At 35.6% G+C, this 16847-nt stretch overlaps 2 protein-coding genes across 2 annotated transcripts; one reads left to right on the top strand and one right to left on the bottom strand.

Moving 5' to 3' along the window:
* The first annotated feature begins 1730 nt into the window (after nt 1–1730).
* On the top strand, nt 1731–2647 carry LOC148696464 (uncharacterized). The gene is made up of 2 exons (XM_088695222.1): nt 1731–2505; nt 2616–2647. Exons 1-2 carry the CDS (start codon nt 1731–1733, stop codon nt 2645–2647), a joined length of 807 nt encoding a protein of 268 aa, XP_088551348.1.
* Nucleotides 2648–6882: 4235 nt separating this feature from the next.
* Nucleotides 6883–14974, bottom strand: LOC137711508 (SH3 domain-containing protein). The gene is made up of 10 exons (XM_068450747.2): nt 14710–14974; nt 13129–13242; nt 12939–13008; nt 12713–12861; nt 12139–12240; nt 11862–12056; nt 8224–8286; nt 7991–8116; nt 7577–7651; nt 6883–7218 (listed from the first exon to the last, which is right to left on the bottom strand). The coding sequence occupies exons 1-10, from the start codon at nt 14767–14769 to the stop codon at nt 7111–7113; spliced, it is 1062 nt and encodes a 353-aa protein (XP_068306848.2). The 5' UTR covers nt 14770–14974; the 3' UTR covers nt 6883–7110.
* Between the last annotated feature and the right edge of the window lie 1873 nt (nt 14975–16847).

Genomic DNA, 16847 nt, shown 5'->3' with positions numbered 1-16847 from the left:
TTAAAGATCAAAGTGAGAAGTTATGCATTTCTTCGAGTGAACGATAGTTATGGTTTTACCATCAATAATTCTCTGCCGACCCTTTCTCGCCTGGCGGCGCCGCCATGTCACAAAATCATACGTTCTTTCCCCCTCTCCAAACGTTGCAGCTGGTTTTTTATGTATAGTGCAGCGTGTTGATATTTAATCTCCCAATAGTGCAGGAATTTGAAAATAAGATTATGATTGGATTAGAAATTGGGAAAAATATTATACTTAATATTTATGTATAATATTGAAAACTTTGATAAAGATCTCTTGGTTTTGTACGATTGGAAATTTTGTAGTCAATTTTTTGCCTAATCCACCCAACCGTCTTAAGATCTTAGATTCAGAAGATCTTACATTCAAATTTCGTAAATAACGAGTTCAAAACCAATTTATTCCTCACCTTAGTGTAAACTGTAAAACCTTGTTTGAATGACAATGAGATCCCAACTGGACTGCTTGTGTGGCGCATAACTGGTTGTACTAGTTATGTGAAACACGGGAAGTTTGAGAGCCCTAATGCGATAAGAATCATGGAGTTTATGTATTGCAGCTGTCCTATTATGATCCTTATCTGATATACACTAGTATATCAAGTCATGATGGGACTAAAACTCTTTGAGATAGAGATCAACACTCCTTCTGTTAATAGGTTGGACCGAGTGGATCTCTATCGATGAATGATGGTATAAATAGTTGAAGTCCCTGCTTCCACACTAAGGCTTCCTTAATATCTAAAACCCTATTAATTTAGAGAGGAGAATAACGAGTGTTGGAAGTAGAAGACCTCATCTGTTGTTTTCACAATGGCGATGCCTCCAGGTAAGTTGATTTCTTGTAATGCACGGGATATGTGTATGGTAACCTTAGTGTCGTGTTGGTTTGCTGCGCAGTTGTAGTTTGATGATTTACATACTGCTTACATGTGGTATCAGAGCCAACCCAACATGGCTAGGGTTCCTTAATCAATATATGGTTAACTCTCGATATAAATACATGCATATATGTTTTGATCCTGTGTCATTAAAAATGCTTCCGCTGCATACTGACAAAGGTTTTGCATGGTCACTATATTGCTGTCAATGCCTCCAGTTGTGTTTGCTATTGTGTGCAGATAAGATCATTTAAAGAATGGTTACAATACTGGAATACTCAACCAAGAAGAACTTTTGGATTCACATTCTATTTATCAAAACCAAACTGACAAATAAGATTTGAATCGTAAACAAGGATCTCAACACCTAATCTGCTCAAAAGTGTTTAGGTTGTTGATTTTGGCTTGTTGTCTAAAAGAGTCAAACATGTGATTCATCTGTATTAAGTGAATAATAATCTGCTCAGAAGTGTTTATTTATTCAAGTTAAACAAATGAATCAATGTATAGTGAAGTATTGAATTGACAAGATTACATTCTTCATCTGCTCAAAAGTGTTGGAGTTATGTAAACTGCCCTTGTATTCAATATTTTGGCTATGCAAATCTAGTATAAATGGTTTCTGTCCAAAGATGATACTATGCTTATACGATTATGTGTCAGGAAAAGATTGAGTATCATGTTCCGTCTATTCATTTGACACTTAGATGACTAACAACTGTAAAAATTAACATTTGGTTTTGCAGCTCCTCACATGACATCTCTCAATTTCAACAATATTGAGACCTTGACTGGTTCTAACTACAAGAAGTGGAAGGAGGATGTCGAAATGGTTCTTGGCCTTATGGATCTCGATTTGGCATTAAGGGAGGAAAAACCTGCAGCTATTACTGCAGAAAGCACTACAGATCATAAGGCAAAGGTTGAGAAGTGGGAGAGAACAAATCGGATGTCACTGATGATTATGAGGAAAGCAATGGCTCCATCAGTTAAATGGGGTGTTCCAAAACAAGATAATGCAAAAGACTTCTTGGCTGCAGTTGGGGAAAAGTTTAAAGAGTCTGACAAAGCAGAAACTGGGACTTTTCTAACTCAAATTACTTCAATGAAATTTGATGGTGAGGGAAGTGTCAGGGAACACATTCTGAAGATGGTGGATCTTGCTCAAAAGTTGAAGGACCTTGAAGTACCCATGACTGATCAGTTCCTAGTTCATATGGCTTTGAACTCCCTGCCTTCAAAATATGGGCAGCTCAAGGTCTCATATAACACTCAGGAAGTTAAATGGGGCATAGATGAACTGATCACTATGTGTGCACAAGAAGAAGATCGGCTCAAGAGTGACAAATCAGTGGATGTAAATTTTGTGCAAGGAGAAAAACGCAAAAGGGACTTCACTCAAGGTTCAACCGTGGCTGCTAGTAAGAAGAAGAAGAAAGAAATTTCTTCTTCATTTAAAAATGCTAACATCATCTCTAAAGGATCTCATAAAATGAAAACTGCTAATGTTGAAACTGAGAAAGAAAAGGAGTGTTATTTTTGCAAAGAGACAGGTCACTTAAGAAAGAATTGCAATGGCTTCAAGAATTGGCTTGTTAAGAAAGGTAATGAAATAAATGTTTTCGTGTGTGTTGAGTCAAATCTAGTTTACATTCCTCCTAATAGTTGGTGGTTTGACACGGGCTGTTCTATTCACATAACTAATTCCTTGCAGGGCTTCTCAAAAACAAGGGTGATAAACCATGAAGTCTACAATGTCTATGTGGGGAATGGGAGCAAAGTTGCTGTCGAATCCATAGGAAGTGTCAAATTAGTTCTTTCCTCTAGCTTTATTTTAGAATTAAGTCCAGTACTTTATGTACCTTCCATGCGAAGGAATTTAATTTCTGCATCTAAGTTAGTTAAGTCTGGCTTTACATTTGTGGGTGACAGTCAAAGTGTAAAGTTTTTCATTTAAATGACTCGAATAAATTGCTTGGTGAAGCTAATCTCAAAGATGATATGTGGCAAATGAATTGTACTTATGAGATTGAATGTTTTAATGTTCAAAGTGTTGGTTCTAAACAAGTGCTCTCTCATGCAAAAACCTCAATGCTTTGGCACAAAAGGTTGGGGCACATCTCTAAAGAAAGGATCATCACACTTACAAAACAAGACTTGTTGCCACAACTTGATTTCAGCAATTTTAAAGAGTGTATTAACTGTTTTAAAGGAAAGCTCACTAATACTAGGAAAATAGGGTCAAATCGTAGCCAATGTCTATTGGAAATTATACACACTGACATTTGTGGACCTTTTCCAATTAAAACCATCTGTGGAAAATCATATTTCATAACCTTCATTGATGATTTTTCACGGTTTGCATATGTTTTTCTTATTTCTGAAAAAACTGAAGCCTTGCAATGTTTTAAAACTTTTCATTTGGAAGTTGAAAAACAACTGGAAAAACACATTAAGATTGTGAGATCCGATAGAGGTGGTGAGTATTTTGGCAGGTTCACTGAGGCTGGACAACACAAAGGACCTTTTGCAACTTATCTTGAACAAAATGGCATCGTGGCTCAGTACACTACACCTGGGACTCCTCATCAAAATGGAGTTGCTGAACGAAGGAATCGAACCCTAAAAGACATGATCAGATCCATGTTTGCACATTCAAAGCTTCCAATGTTTCTTTGGGGAGAAGCACTGAAGACTGCAAACTATATATTGAATCGGGTACCAAGCAAGTCTGTGGACATGATTCCGTTCGTAGCCTGGACTGGAAGGACACCGAGTTTTAACCACTTCCATGTATGGGGTTGCAATGCCGAGGCCAGGTTTTATAATCCAACAGAAAAGAAACTTGATCCAAGGACCATCAGTTGCAAGTTCATTGGGTATTCTGAGAAGTCTAAAGGGTATAAGTTCTATTGCCCTAACAGTCACTCGAGGGTTATGGAAACTCATAATGCAAGATTTCTTGAAGAAGAGGATGAGACTGACTTCAGTGAATCAACAGCTTCATCCCCAGATTTTGAAGAAATCCCACTTGACAGTGAGTTAACTGATCCGCACGCATCCACTCTCATAATTCCCATGCAGCCACGTTCTCTTCATAACGGCTTAAATATGTCTCATGAAGACGAGATAGTAAATGAGGACCACTTGATCCAGGCAGAGGCTCAAGAAAACGATGTACATGCACCAGTACAAACCCCTGGAGAAGATCAGGTAAATGCTCCAGGAACTGGCACTTTGGAATTAAATGTTCGAAAGTCACAACGGGTACGAAAAGCAGCATTATTGCCTGATTTCGTGTACCTAAATGAGGCAGAACACACTATAGGTGATGAGGATGATCCCTTGACCTATAATCAAGCCATATCAAGTGCACGATCAACGTTATGGAAACAAGCCATGCATGAAGAACTGGAGTCTATGGAGAAAAACAATGTATGGAGTCTTGTTCCACAGCCACCTGGGACAACTAAAATTATTGGTTGCAAGTGGGTGTTCAAGACAAAACGAGACTCACAAGGCAACCTTGACAAACACAAAGCAAGGCTCGTAGCAAAGGGTTTTACACAAAGGGAAGGCATTGACTACAATGAGACGTTTTCTCCAGTCTCAACAAAAGACTCCATGAGAATCATCCTAGCTATCACGGCACATTTTGATTTAGAACTTCATCAAATGGATGTCAAGACGGCATTCCTAAATGGTGACCTTGAAGAAGATATCTACATGCAACAAGCACCTGGATTTGTTGAAAGGGGGAAAGAAATGATGGTTTGTAAGTTGAACAAGTCCATATACGGCTTAAAACAAGCTTCGAGGCAATGGAATAAGAAATTTGATCAGGTAATGGCAGTTTCAGGTTTTCAAGAAAACAAAATGGATGAGTGTATTTATCTGAAAGTCCTTGGCTCAAAGATTATATTCTTAGTATTGTACGTGGACGATATATTGTTAGCCAGCTCCGATATGTCTCTACTACAGACAACTAAGAGTATGCTCATTCAAAACTTTGACATGAAGGACTTGGGAGAAGCTCGATTCGTTTTGGGAATAGAAATTATAAGAGATCGTGCTAAGAAGTCCCTTGGTCTCTCCCAAAGGCAATACATCGACAGAGTCACTAAAAGATTCAACATGGACAAGTGTTCGAATGGAGAATTGCCTATTGGCAAAGGGGACAAACTAAGCAGTGATCAATGTCCCAAAAATGAATTAGAGAAGGAGGGAATGAAGGATAAACCCTATGCATCTCTTGTAGGGAGTCTTATGTATGCCCAGGTATGCACAAGACCGGACCTGGCTTTTGCAGCGAAAAAGGTACTGAGGTATCTTAAAAGAACAAGAGATTTCATGTTAACCTACAGTTATGTGGACAAGCTGGAGTTGGTGGGATTCACAAATTCAGACTTGGCAGGATGTGTGGACGACAGAAAATCGACGAATGGTTACATTTTTCTGTTGGCTAATGGTGCAATATCATGGAAAAGTGCAAAATAGAAGAGTATTGCATCTTCAACCATGGAAGCGGAGTTTATAGGGTGCTATGCAGCAACTCAACAAGCCATTTGGCTTAAAAACATGGTGAGAGGATTGGAAATCGTTGACAATGTTGACAGGCCCCTCAAGTTGTACTGTGACAACAAAGCTGCAGTTTTCTTTTCAAAGAATAACAAAAGGTCATATGCAAGTAGGTTGATGGATATTAAGTACTTAAAAGTGAGAGATGAAGTGAAGAAAGAGACTGTCGAAATTGAGTACATTCACACGAGCTTAATGGTAGCTGACCCAATGACAAAGGCCTTACCAGTGGGAGTCTTCAAGAAACATGTCTTCAACATGGGAGTGAGAGAACTCTTTGATTCCGTTAATGAGTGGAGTAAGCTCTCCATGAACTACGTAGGTTTTTTCTTGCAGATATCTTTATTATTGTTGACAGTTGTTAATTATTATTGACTTGTTTGAATAGCTGATTATGCTTTGACAAACGATTTTGGTACTGGAATCATTTCAGTGTGTTATGTGGAACTGATATCTGACGGTATAAATTATCAGTTCTCGACATCATGACTCTTAAAAGTGGCATAGTGTTTTTATGATAAATATGTATGTGATCACAGAGTGCAAAGTGCAAGCAATGCGTGTTTTGTTTTCTGTGGTCCTATATTTTTCTTAAAAATGACAAGTCACTGAGTAGGATCAGTTGCAAGCTTTTGAGAACTCAATGATCATCGTGATTCTTATTGTGTTAAGGCATATCATTGACATTCAAGTGGGAGAATGTAAAACCTTGTTTGAATGACAATGAGATCCCAACTGGACTGCTTGTGTGGCGCATAACTGGTTGTACTAGTTATGTGAAACACGGGAAGTTTGAGAGCCCTAATGCGATAAGAATCATGGAGTTTATGTATTGCAGCTGTCCTATTATGATCCTTATCTGATATACACTAGTATATCAAGTCATGATGGGACTAAAACTCTTTGAGATAGAGATCAACACTCCTTCTGTTAATAGGCTGGACCGAGTGGATCTCTATCGATGAATGATGGTATAAATAGTTGAAGTCCCTGCTTCCACACTAAGGCTTCCTTAATATCTAAAACCCTATTAATTTAGAGAGGAGAATAACGAGTGTTGGAAGTAGAAGACCTCATCTGTTGTTTTCACAATGGCGATGCCTCCAGGTAAGTTGATTTCTTGTAATGCACGGGATATGTGTATGGTAACCTTAGTGTCGTGTTGGTTTGCTGCGCAGTTGTAGTTTGATGATTTACATACTGCTTACATAAACATCTTCATTTTGGGTTCAAATCTCGTACATGACAACTAAAATACCAGTGGTGTTTTCAATTGTATAAATCTAATAGAAGCTTCAGGAGAAATTCCTCTAGAAATTAACCATGTTTTGTAACATATATTTTGTACTTCTTTTCCAAAACCAAAGGATATAATTCTGAAGTGATCATACAAAAACCAAATATATCTAAGGCCAAACTTGATTGACAAAAGTGTGATACATCCAGAATTAGAGCAATATTACACCAAAATTACTTGAACTACAAATATAATATTTTTCTTCACACAGTGTGTAGATGAAATGGTCGAGCATCCCGTCCAAACGGACGAACTATTATACAGAATGAAAAATTGGTATATACAGTTTATACCAAGTTTATATAGGTGTGGGGAACATGTGAATGAACTTTGCTTACATTAACTTGTCGGATGGCGCTTTCTCCTGCCTCTCTATATATGCAGATGGAAACCATCCGGCCTTGCCGTTGCTTTCTCCTTCAGACCATCCATTAGAGCCGACCTATAACATTCATATGAAGTAAAATTAAAATCGCCACCAAATGAAAAACGGAGAAGGATTACGCTTTAATTTCTTTTTTTTGAATGTGTAAGATGCAAACGAAAAAAGAAATGTTTTATACAAGGGCTTTACTATAAGAGAACAAAATAGTTCATTCATTCCTCCTATTAAACATTCAAACAACGTTAGGAAAATGATCCCGCCTAGTTATCCAAAATTTCCTCCCTTTCCCAACTGTTATAGAAAATATAATAACTCGGAGAGAGCAGCAGTGTATACTTTGGTTGTCTGAAAAAATAAAAAGTCTACATTTATGCAGAAGCCATAGCAGAAATCAAATTCGGGGTGGTTCACCTACCTGACGAACTACAACATAATCATCAACGGACAGATTCAACTCTCCATCCGCTTGAGCCTCAAACGGGTGAATAGCCTGAAAAATGATGCAAAAAAGGATTAACACCTAGAAAAGCTCCGAATTTCAGGCTATTTTAGATTGGTTTCAGTGAGATATAAGGCTATTGTAAAATTGTAATTGGTGTCAATATGACAACGGTCAACGGCCTTTTCTATACAGATGAAAACTCATATATCAGCATTTTCGCTGCTTCCCATAAAAACACTAGTTTTAGAATCCATGTTGTTTTCAGAAGTGAAGAATATGGGAACCAACTAGCTAAAAATAAATTCAGAAACTGTGATATAAATGAACGAGCGCAGCAGTTTCTTTTGGTTGTTGGGAATAGAATTTCAAGGATTTCAAAGGCCTTACTCTTGCAATGAAGAAAGTGCCATCTTGGTTAAGTTGTCCATGATCATCAGATATATTTGAAATCGTATCATGATGCACTTTCACTGATTGCGATGAGAATTCATTTGGTGGGTTCTCCAGAATCATCTGAACATTTAAAATAATACAGTATTCACAAACTTTTATGTATATAAAAAAGATAAGAAACCATCCATAATGATAAAAATATACAGAGCCAGGCACGTAGAGCAAACCTCAGAATGTAGCTTGTCTAAAATAGTAAGAGCATGTTGATGAAATGATCTCTCCGCATCAACCTGCAAAACATACTTTCATTAGAGTCAAATGCAGAAATGTAAACTCGGAAGCAAAATACAATACGCTACCAGTTTCTAGCCAAATTTAGTATGGTAAGCTATTACAGTAATGACAAACCCACCAAGTACTACAGACACCATAACTTTACAGTTATATATTTAGATACACAATAGCAAGAGTTTCTGATCCTGGAGCTTTGAAAATTATTATTTACCCTGGAAGTGGTGAGCCCTTTTCTCATTTAATCTACTCACCCTCTCCAGCTAAAGCAAAGCATTTAAACTCCAATTAGAAGCTCTTACACTCATATGTGCATTTGTTGTAAGCACTTTCAATAGAAGCAGATTGAGATTTCTATTAAGTGCTTCCTAGAAATGCAACATGGAAGTGCTTCTTGAGAAGCACCTCTCATAACAGCAGAAAAACGTGCTTCTATGACTCATAAAGCACCTTTAACAATCTCAGTCAAACAACATCAAAAATGCATTTCAATACCCAAACGTTTTTAACGCTCCTACAAGCATTTCCCAAAGGTCCTCTGTTGACAGATGAGCCACTATTATTTCCGTTGTGCTCAATATCAAGGAATCATATATATACCAGTTCTTCAGAATTCTACATATAAAATGATGCTATGGTAGAGAAACTACATACAACATTTCATAATATCAGCAGTACAGAATGATCGAAACTTAAAATTTTGTGGGGTTGAAATAGCAAAAGTGGTAAAAACTAGGAAATATTAAATGAAAAGACATTAAGATGCAAACACGACTTTCATTAGTTACTCAAGTGCATCAAACATTTATAAACCAAAATTCCCCAAATGAAAGTTCTTGTTCCGGAGGAGTCAAGGGGAATAAAATTAGGGTTTACGGTTTAATGCTTTAGGATTTCATTATTACTACTGTTTGTTTATTCGACAAGGTTATTAGCCTATATAAGTTGACCCTATTTTCACATCTCTTTTGTAGCACTAATTTCACCATGCACAAAAACACGACCCTAGATGGAAACAGGAAAAAAAACAACTTATGATCCAATCTGCTAAACCTTAATGCATTTATTTTAATAATTGTAAGGGGCTGCAGTAACAGATGCTAAACAAGAATACCATTTGTTTAAAGGAACTTGGGGTTTAAGAACAATATCACCCATAGGTCACCACCAAGAAAAGAGTAAGCATCCCACTCAAATGCATCACCAGTCCTCTTCTTCTTGTGAGGTCCTATGGTACATAAAAAGAAGGAAGTCATATGATTGAAAAAAATTAGGTGATCAAAACATGGAATAGGCAATAGAAAGTTTGGATAATGAAGAAAGGCAAGTATTGCGACATAGATGGAAGGAATAACTGGTCTAGTGATCATATGAGAAGTTTATTGAAAAGAATTTGAAGTGAAAGAAGAAAGACTAATCAAATGTGGATTCACTTATTTACCAAAAACCAAAGAACGTGGCTTCACTCATAATATACTATGAGAAAAAATCAATCATGTAGGGTTGCTATGAAACGGAAAAACAGGCAGCATCACCTCCACAAGAAACTGCAGGAAACACTTATAAGTTCTAACCAGTTACTACGTCCTTCGATCATGAGAGAAACTGATAATGAGTCACTCAAAAGGATAACTAAGAAGGTTGCCCATAACTTACAACATATGCTAAACCTTTCGGGATCGTTAAAGATATATGCCTATCCCAAAATTTGTGAAACATTGACTTCCCTTATGCAGTTTGGATGACCCACCGACAGCTTGTATAAAATTAAATCCGGTGTACATCCAAAATACCAGTATACCCCTCCATCCTACAGACTAACCAATTATAAACAAAGTACACATTTCCAACAGATGATATAGACAAGCGAGAGTCATTGAGACGATCAGAAAAGATAGATGAAATCATCACTGCCTGCCATGAAGGACCTTTGCTATAAGACAGGTATACAACTTCAAATTTTATAAAATAATACAACGAAGTATATGCGCTAAACCAGTAGTTACACAGCCCTGTCACCGGATAATCATTTAAACAAACTTTCACATTCCCAAAAGCCTTCAGGAAAATCCTGAATTTATCCGCCCTTATTTGTACATTAGCATCCAATGTTAGGAATCTGTATATATTTATATATCCTATGAGTATGGATTAAAACTCTCTACCATTGGCCCAGACTATTTTTAAGGTTTGGACGTCCCACCAAACAACTGGCTAAGAGAGCATAACAACCCAGGGAAAAATTTCCATCATTTTGACAACTCATTGATGACTTCAAGTTATCGTGTTGAGAAGTAGACTACATAAATCATACAAACATGTGTTGTGTTGAGATATGTACATATAAACTTAATATACGTGCATATATTCCTTGGTTAATTAACCGAACAATTGGACGCGTTACACTCTAGATGCCAACATTGTTCAAACACCCATTAAAACCGTTCAAATGCGTGACCAATTTTTACCAAAACACGCTGTTTAGGACTTGGAATTTAGATTTTAAGTCTTGAGTGTCTATGGCTTCAAACCAATTTGTTAAAGAAAACTAAAATGCATAACTAATATCTAGTGGGCAATGATTCTGCTGTAATGCAATGATGTTGAGAGAGAGAGAGAGAGAGATTCTTTTAATTAAACATTGTTGTTTCTAACACCAAACAAACTTTTATTGGCCTGAAAACAGAAGTACCATCTTTGTCGCCCTAAGTTGCAATTACATAAAGCTCATAAACGAGACTATAATAACAAAAGCAACACAAGACCAAAGACAAAAGAAGGAACCTATTATCAACAAAACATTGACAGCAGCAACGAAATGCAATTAATGAAGATACTGTTCCTCTTTTTGTGTCATTTCCTACTATAGTGGTATAACACTACTCTTGACTGAGTGATGTAATGCTAAACTATACAATATGGAAACACAAGGAAGGTTCTTTACAATAAAGCACTAGGTTTAAGTAATTCTCCTATGCATACCCTAGAAGATCATGGCTTGTACATCCTTATTTATGTACATTTCCACATATAACACTTGTATCTTCAATCTTCCATGCATCCATGACATCCTAAAATATGAGAAGATCATGGCTTGCACATCCTCGATTATGTACTTGTATTTCCTTTAGGTAAATAAGTTGCAGCTGTTTCCTGGGTGTCCCTGTTCTTTGTGTTCTGGATATTGCAATTTTTCATGAGGTTTTCACAAAAATACGAAGCATAGCTAGTTATGCATCGATTCTTATGGTTGTAAAGATGTTTTTTCCCTTCTATTATAGGGAAACTAAAAATTATACATCTATAATGACATGAACTAATTACTTATGGATTAAACAGGGAAAAACAAACTTCCCATAGGGGTTCGCACAAGAAGCACGAATTCAGTCAATGCATATTAGACTAATCAAACTGAAGGAGCATTGATCACATAAAATCTTCAGGGAACAAACAGAACAGTAACTACTTTAATAAGCCTTTCATACAGACAACAATCAACTTTATATCCATCAATGGCAACCAAGATATAATAGAATAGCCATGTGCAGTCCTCACAAACAATTAGTAACAATACCATAGTACGAAGCTTATGAAAAGTCATCTGTTGCTGCTGATCCTCAACCGACAACATTGCGGCAGTTGCTTCTTTCCCAAGTGCCACTGTAGAAGATTTAAGCTCTGTCAATCTTACTTCTGCATTTTGAAGCTTCACAGAACTCTCTGCAGATACCGAAGTGGATTTCAATCGACGCCTCAATATGTCAGCCACCTAATCAGAAGATAAATATTTACTTCCTATGAGAATGCATGTTCCTGAACCATTAGATACACCAATTGACATTAAGATATACCTGGGCTTCCACCTCCTGTCGCAATTTATCATAACGATGAGTCAAGTGACGAGCATCCTCCAAAGGAGCCCCTGCTATTTGTGCCCGTAAAGGTTCAGCAACCTACAAATTTTAATCCTGTGACATGATTATAAACCAAAAAGAACGGAAAAAAAACTCAAAAATTTATTATAGATTTTGGTAAAGTATAGCATTATAAAAGCTCTTTTATGATTCAATTAACAAAGGCTCTTGTCATTGTGCAAAAGGCCTTGGGATACTACCACCTTCACTAAGGTTAAGTGGGTTAGTGAGATGTGACAGTGCTACATCCTGACCTGTATCCGATATGCTTAATGCCTCCCAAACGGCAAAACAAACTCATTGCTTATATAGCTAACTGAATTCACCCCATTAAAAGAAGTCACAGATCATATTTCTCAACAAAATGGTTTATTGTTTTCAAAAACACACATATACACACACAAGTTACATGTGCATGTTGCTTTTGGTTCAAAATGTTGATTTCAATGGCCATATCTTGAGATTTCTCTTTATAAACATTTAAGAAAAAAAATTACATTGAAGAAATTACCTGCTCACAGAGGACCTTAAGAAAAGCCTCTCTCTCATCTTCAATTGAATTATATGAAGTACCAAAGTATTCAGAACCCCTTGCTAGATGAGTGCTAGCGCTTTGATTTTCAGCTCCATATTTGCAGCAATTTTCAGCTAACTTTCTCACTAAATTATCAAGATAAAATTTTATCTACTAGACTTGTATAAGGAATCAAATGCAGCAAATTAGAGAGAGCAGTCACCTATTTCCATTTGTTTTGAGCTGGTAGAAATAAAAGCCTCAACCCCCCGAACAACACTCCGCTGAAAATGCTGGGTAACATAATTTATTGTTAGAATTAGAATTTGGTAAGAGTAATTCAATAGTGATGTCTAATAGAATGAACCAGTAGTTAAATGATAGCCAACTTGATGACGGCATGATAAATGTACCTTCGTAGCCCTTGTAGAATTATACAAATCCTGAAGTTTTTGGTGGCACATAAGTTCCTCTTCATCAATCATAACAGCTTCATTACCTAAATTTCCCAACCGTTTCAACACAGCCTGCAACGTATTCAAAACAGCAAGTTTAAAACAATGAATTTATTTACAATTCTACATTGTCAATATAATTGAATCAATCACGGCTTCTTTCGTCTTCCACTAAGTCATCAAAGGACTAAGAAACTAGTACATAATTTTTTACTACTGAAATGGTAACTAAAGTCCTCCTGAACTAAGCAGGAACCGTAGGTTCTAGTGATAAGTTCATAAGTCTATTTTATGTAAACTTGAGATCACTTTCCTGGGGGTTTAAATTGTGATTAATTTTTAACACAAACCAGCAAGATACACACTATGAACGGTTCAATGGACATTGTAAATGAAGTTGGAATTGAATTCAATCACTGTCTTTGTCCATCTTACATTAAATCATCAAAGGAGTAAGGGAAAACAGAACAAATTCATTTTTCATACTGAAAGAGCAACGGTAACTAAAATCCTGAACTCAGCAGGAACTCAGGTTCTAAATTCTAATGAACTTCTATATATCCTAACTTGTTTTAAAAAGAAAAGTGTGTTTTAATATTAGAACTTGAGAAGGCATGATAACACAACATAAGGATCAATCTACAGCAGAATCCAGCATGATATACGCAACATAAGGATCAATCTACAACGTGGCCCTCCCAGAGTCCTTAAGCATCATGATGAGTTTCACTGAGGAATTAATCTAAAGACAAACAAACTTTCTAAAAGCTCCAGCAGAGCAAATGATTCCTCTATCTTTTCTTTGTTCAAATTTCTTCTAAATCTTAAATCCCAATTCCCCAAAACAAAAGGCGTAAGAACAAACCCTGCTATGACCAATTTATGAAATCTGGATGGTCTATCAAGCCATGGAAAAATTGACGCCAAAGGTTGATCTCCAAACTACGGATCCTCCCAACATCTGATCCTTTCCCCATTACACAGTAACAGGGAAGTACCATACCATTGATCACCTACAAATATATATCAGGTGACACATTTCCAAATTCTTAACAAAAAACTTTTATGGACATGGATGGGCACCAATTGAAACAATTTGAATTTCCTGTAGATTAAGATTGTATCTTTTGTTCAACTTATATCAATTATGATTTACACAAAACAAAAGTATAGTATCTTATCGAAAAGATTTGCACTTTTTTGTTTGCTGAACAAAATGGGTTTTCTTTATGTAATCGAAAAGATTAGGACTTTTCGTTAACATTGGTGATATTGTCATTATATGCAGATATGTATACATATATATATATATATATGTATGTATGTAATGAATTCTGAACAAAATTATACACAAGAATCCAAAAAAATTTCCTAAAAATAACCGGTAAAGCAAACACAAACCTCCAAGTAAGAGAAAGACTGGAAAAACTTTGTATGTATGAATAAACACAAAAAATTCCAAACTTGGAATAACTTCAATCTAATCAACCATTAATAAAAAACAAGGAGAAGCACTTAATCTGGAAGGAGAAAGCAAACCTGCTGTTGCTTTGCGACTTGCTCCCTGAGCTTAGTGGCTTGCTTCCGTATGGACTCCATACAGTAAAACCCTAGCTCTAGAGCTAGATATCGATTGATCTTGGCGGTCAGAGACAAAGCTGTTAGTCTTTTACTGACGACACAGACAAGAAAGAAAACGAATCTATAAAGAAGTGTGACGGGTGTCACTGTCTGGTTTCGGGAGTCGATAAGTCACCGAATTGAACAATTTCACTTTTATTTAGGCCTTATTAAATGAAGAAGTGGACCGTCAATTTAGTCATTAAATTATTATATAAGTGAAAATGAGATTTTTGAATATTTTTTCAGAAAAAGCAACCGTTGAATTATAAAAGTTTATCAATTACATCATTATTCATTTTTTCGTCAATTTAAGTCAGGCTACGTGCATATGATACATATTGGAGAGCAGATTTGTATTTTCATAGAGAATAGTGTATAGAGTTAACTTTAGAAAGTAAATTAGACGTTAAATTCGCAACCTATATGAAATGTCAAATGACTTGTAGGCAAGAAAATGACGGTATTATACTCTCAAATGTGCTAAGCGACTTAAGTTGACGAAAAAATTAGATAAAATATTTTTTAATATAATAATATAGATGAAATTAGCAGTTTTTAATGAATTTAGGGATTTATTTTTCTAAAAAATAATCCAGGAACCTAATTTTCACCAAGGTGATAAGTTAGGGACTAAATTGAGAATTCACCCTAAGTAAAATACCCTCAAAACTGTCATTTTGTCTCAATTTACTTCTTGAAACTAATCTTATCTCACTTTACCTCTTGAAACTAACATGTTCAACTCCTTTGCTCTCACTTCACCACATTCAGTTGAAAAACTGTTAAATTCAAGGGTATTTTAGATATTTTATTTTTTACCCTCAGCCTATGCGCTAAATCAATCTCAATTTCAATTTTAACAACTCTAATTCAAACCCATGAGTTTTAGAGCTTTTTAAAAGTAAATTATTCAATCAACAGAAAAAATTGGAGTAGCAATGTGAAACTTTTGTTTGCAAATTGTGCACATTTGATTTAAATGATTTTTTTGGTTTGGAAAGAATTTTGGACATGATAGCTTAATGGATTCTTTGAGATTATATTTTGTGTAACTGATATGAGATCATGTTTTTTATGGGTGAAACTTGTGGTTAGGTCAATTTCGATTAGAAAGATATCTTGAAATAGGTTGATCGTGTTTCCTTTTTGTTGTAATAGTATTTTTCAAGTGCAAAGTTTCTAGCCAATATATGGATGCCTTGCAAGTGAAATTACTCTAAGAACAAAAATGTAACCCTTATTTTGATTGATATAATGTTTTGATGCTTTGAATTTTCTATTGATCGAATAATTTATTTTTAAAATGGCCAAAGCTCATGACCTTGAATTAGAATTGTCAAAAATAGAATTAAGATTGGTCTAATGTGTAGGCTAGAGGTAAATAGATGTGTACAAAATAAAATGTCTAAGATACCCTTGAATTTAACAGTTCTTTAACAGAAGATTTGAAAATGACAGTTTCATAGAGCAAAGTAAGACAAAACTAGTTTTATGAGGTAAATTGAGACTAAATGGTTGTTCATTGTTCCATGAGGCATTTCAATTAATAAGCCTTTATTTAATATAAGACCAATTTTTCTTTAATAAGTAGTGCAAAAAATGATTTTTACACTTGTTTTTTCATTTACATTGTAAGCTGAAAATTTTTAGTCCAATAATTTAAGAGGTATTCATCAATTTCCCCCCTGAATTTGTGACCATTAGCCAATTTCCCCCCTCAACTTTAATTTTGGCCAATTTCCCCCCTCAACTCTCATAATTAGTCAATTTCCCCCCTTAACTTTAATTTAGCCAATTCCCCCCTCAACTCTTATAATTAGTCAATTTGCACCCTACTGTTAATTTTTTAATTTGATCATAATTAAACAAGTGTGTGTAAGAAACTAAATAAGATGTATGTTAATCATGTTCCTATATCTTTATCCTATTACAAATAGATTAAAATTTAGAATTTTACAATTTATCATAGATTGTATTATTAGTCATAATAAATCAGTATGGAGTAATTTTATTTGATTTTTGACCATACAAAATTGATGGATTGATGTGTAAAT

The sequence above is a fragment of the Pyrus communis genome, chromosome 6 (assembly GCF_041283825.1).
Source record: "Pyrus communis isolate YQ-2024b chromosome 6, ASM4128382v1, whole genome shotgun sequence".
Classification (NCBI taxonomy): Eukaryota; Viridiplantae; Streptophyta; class Magnoliopsida; order Rosales; family Rosaceae; genus Pyrus; species Pyrus communis.
Note: the sequence above shows the minus strand (reverse complement) of the source record. Positions and strands in the feature narration are given on the sequence as shown.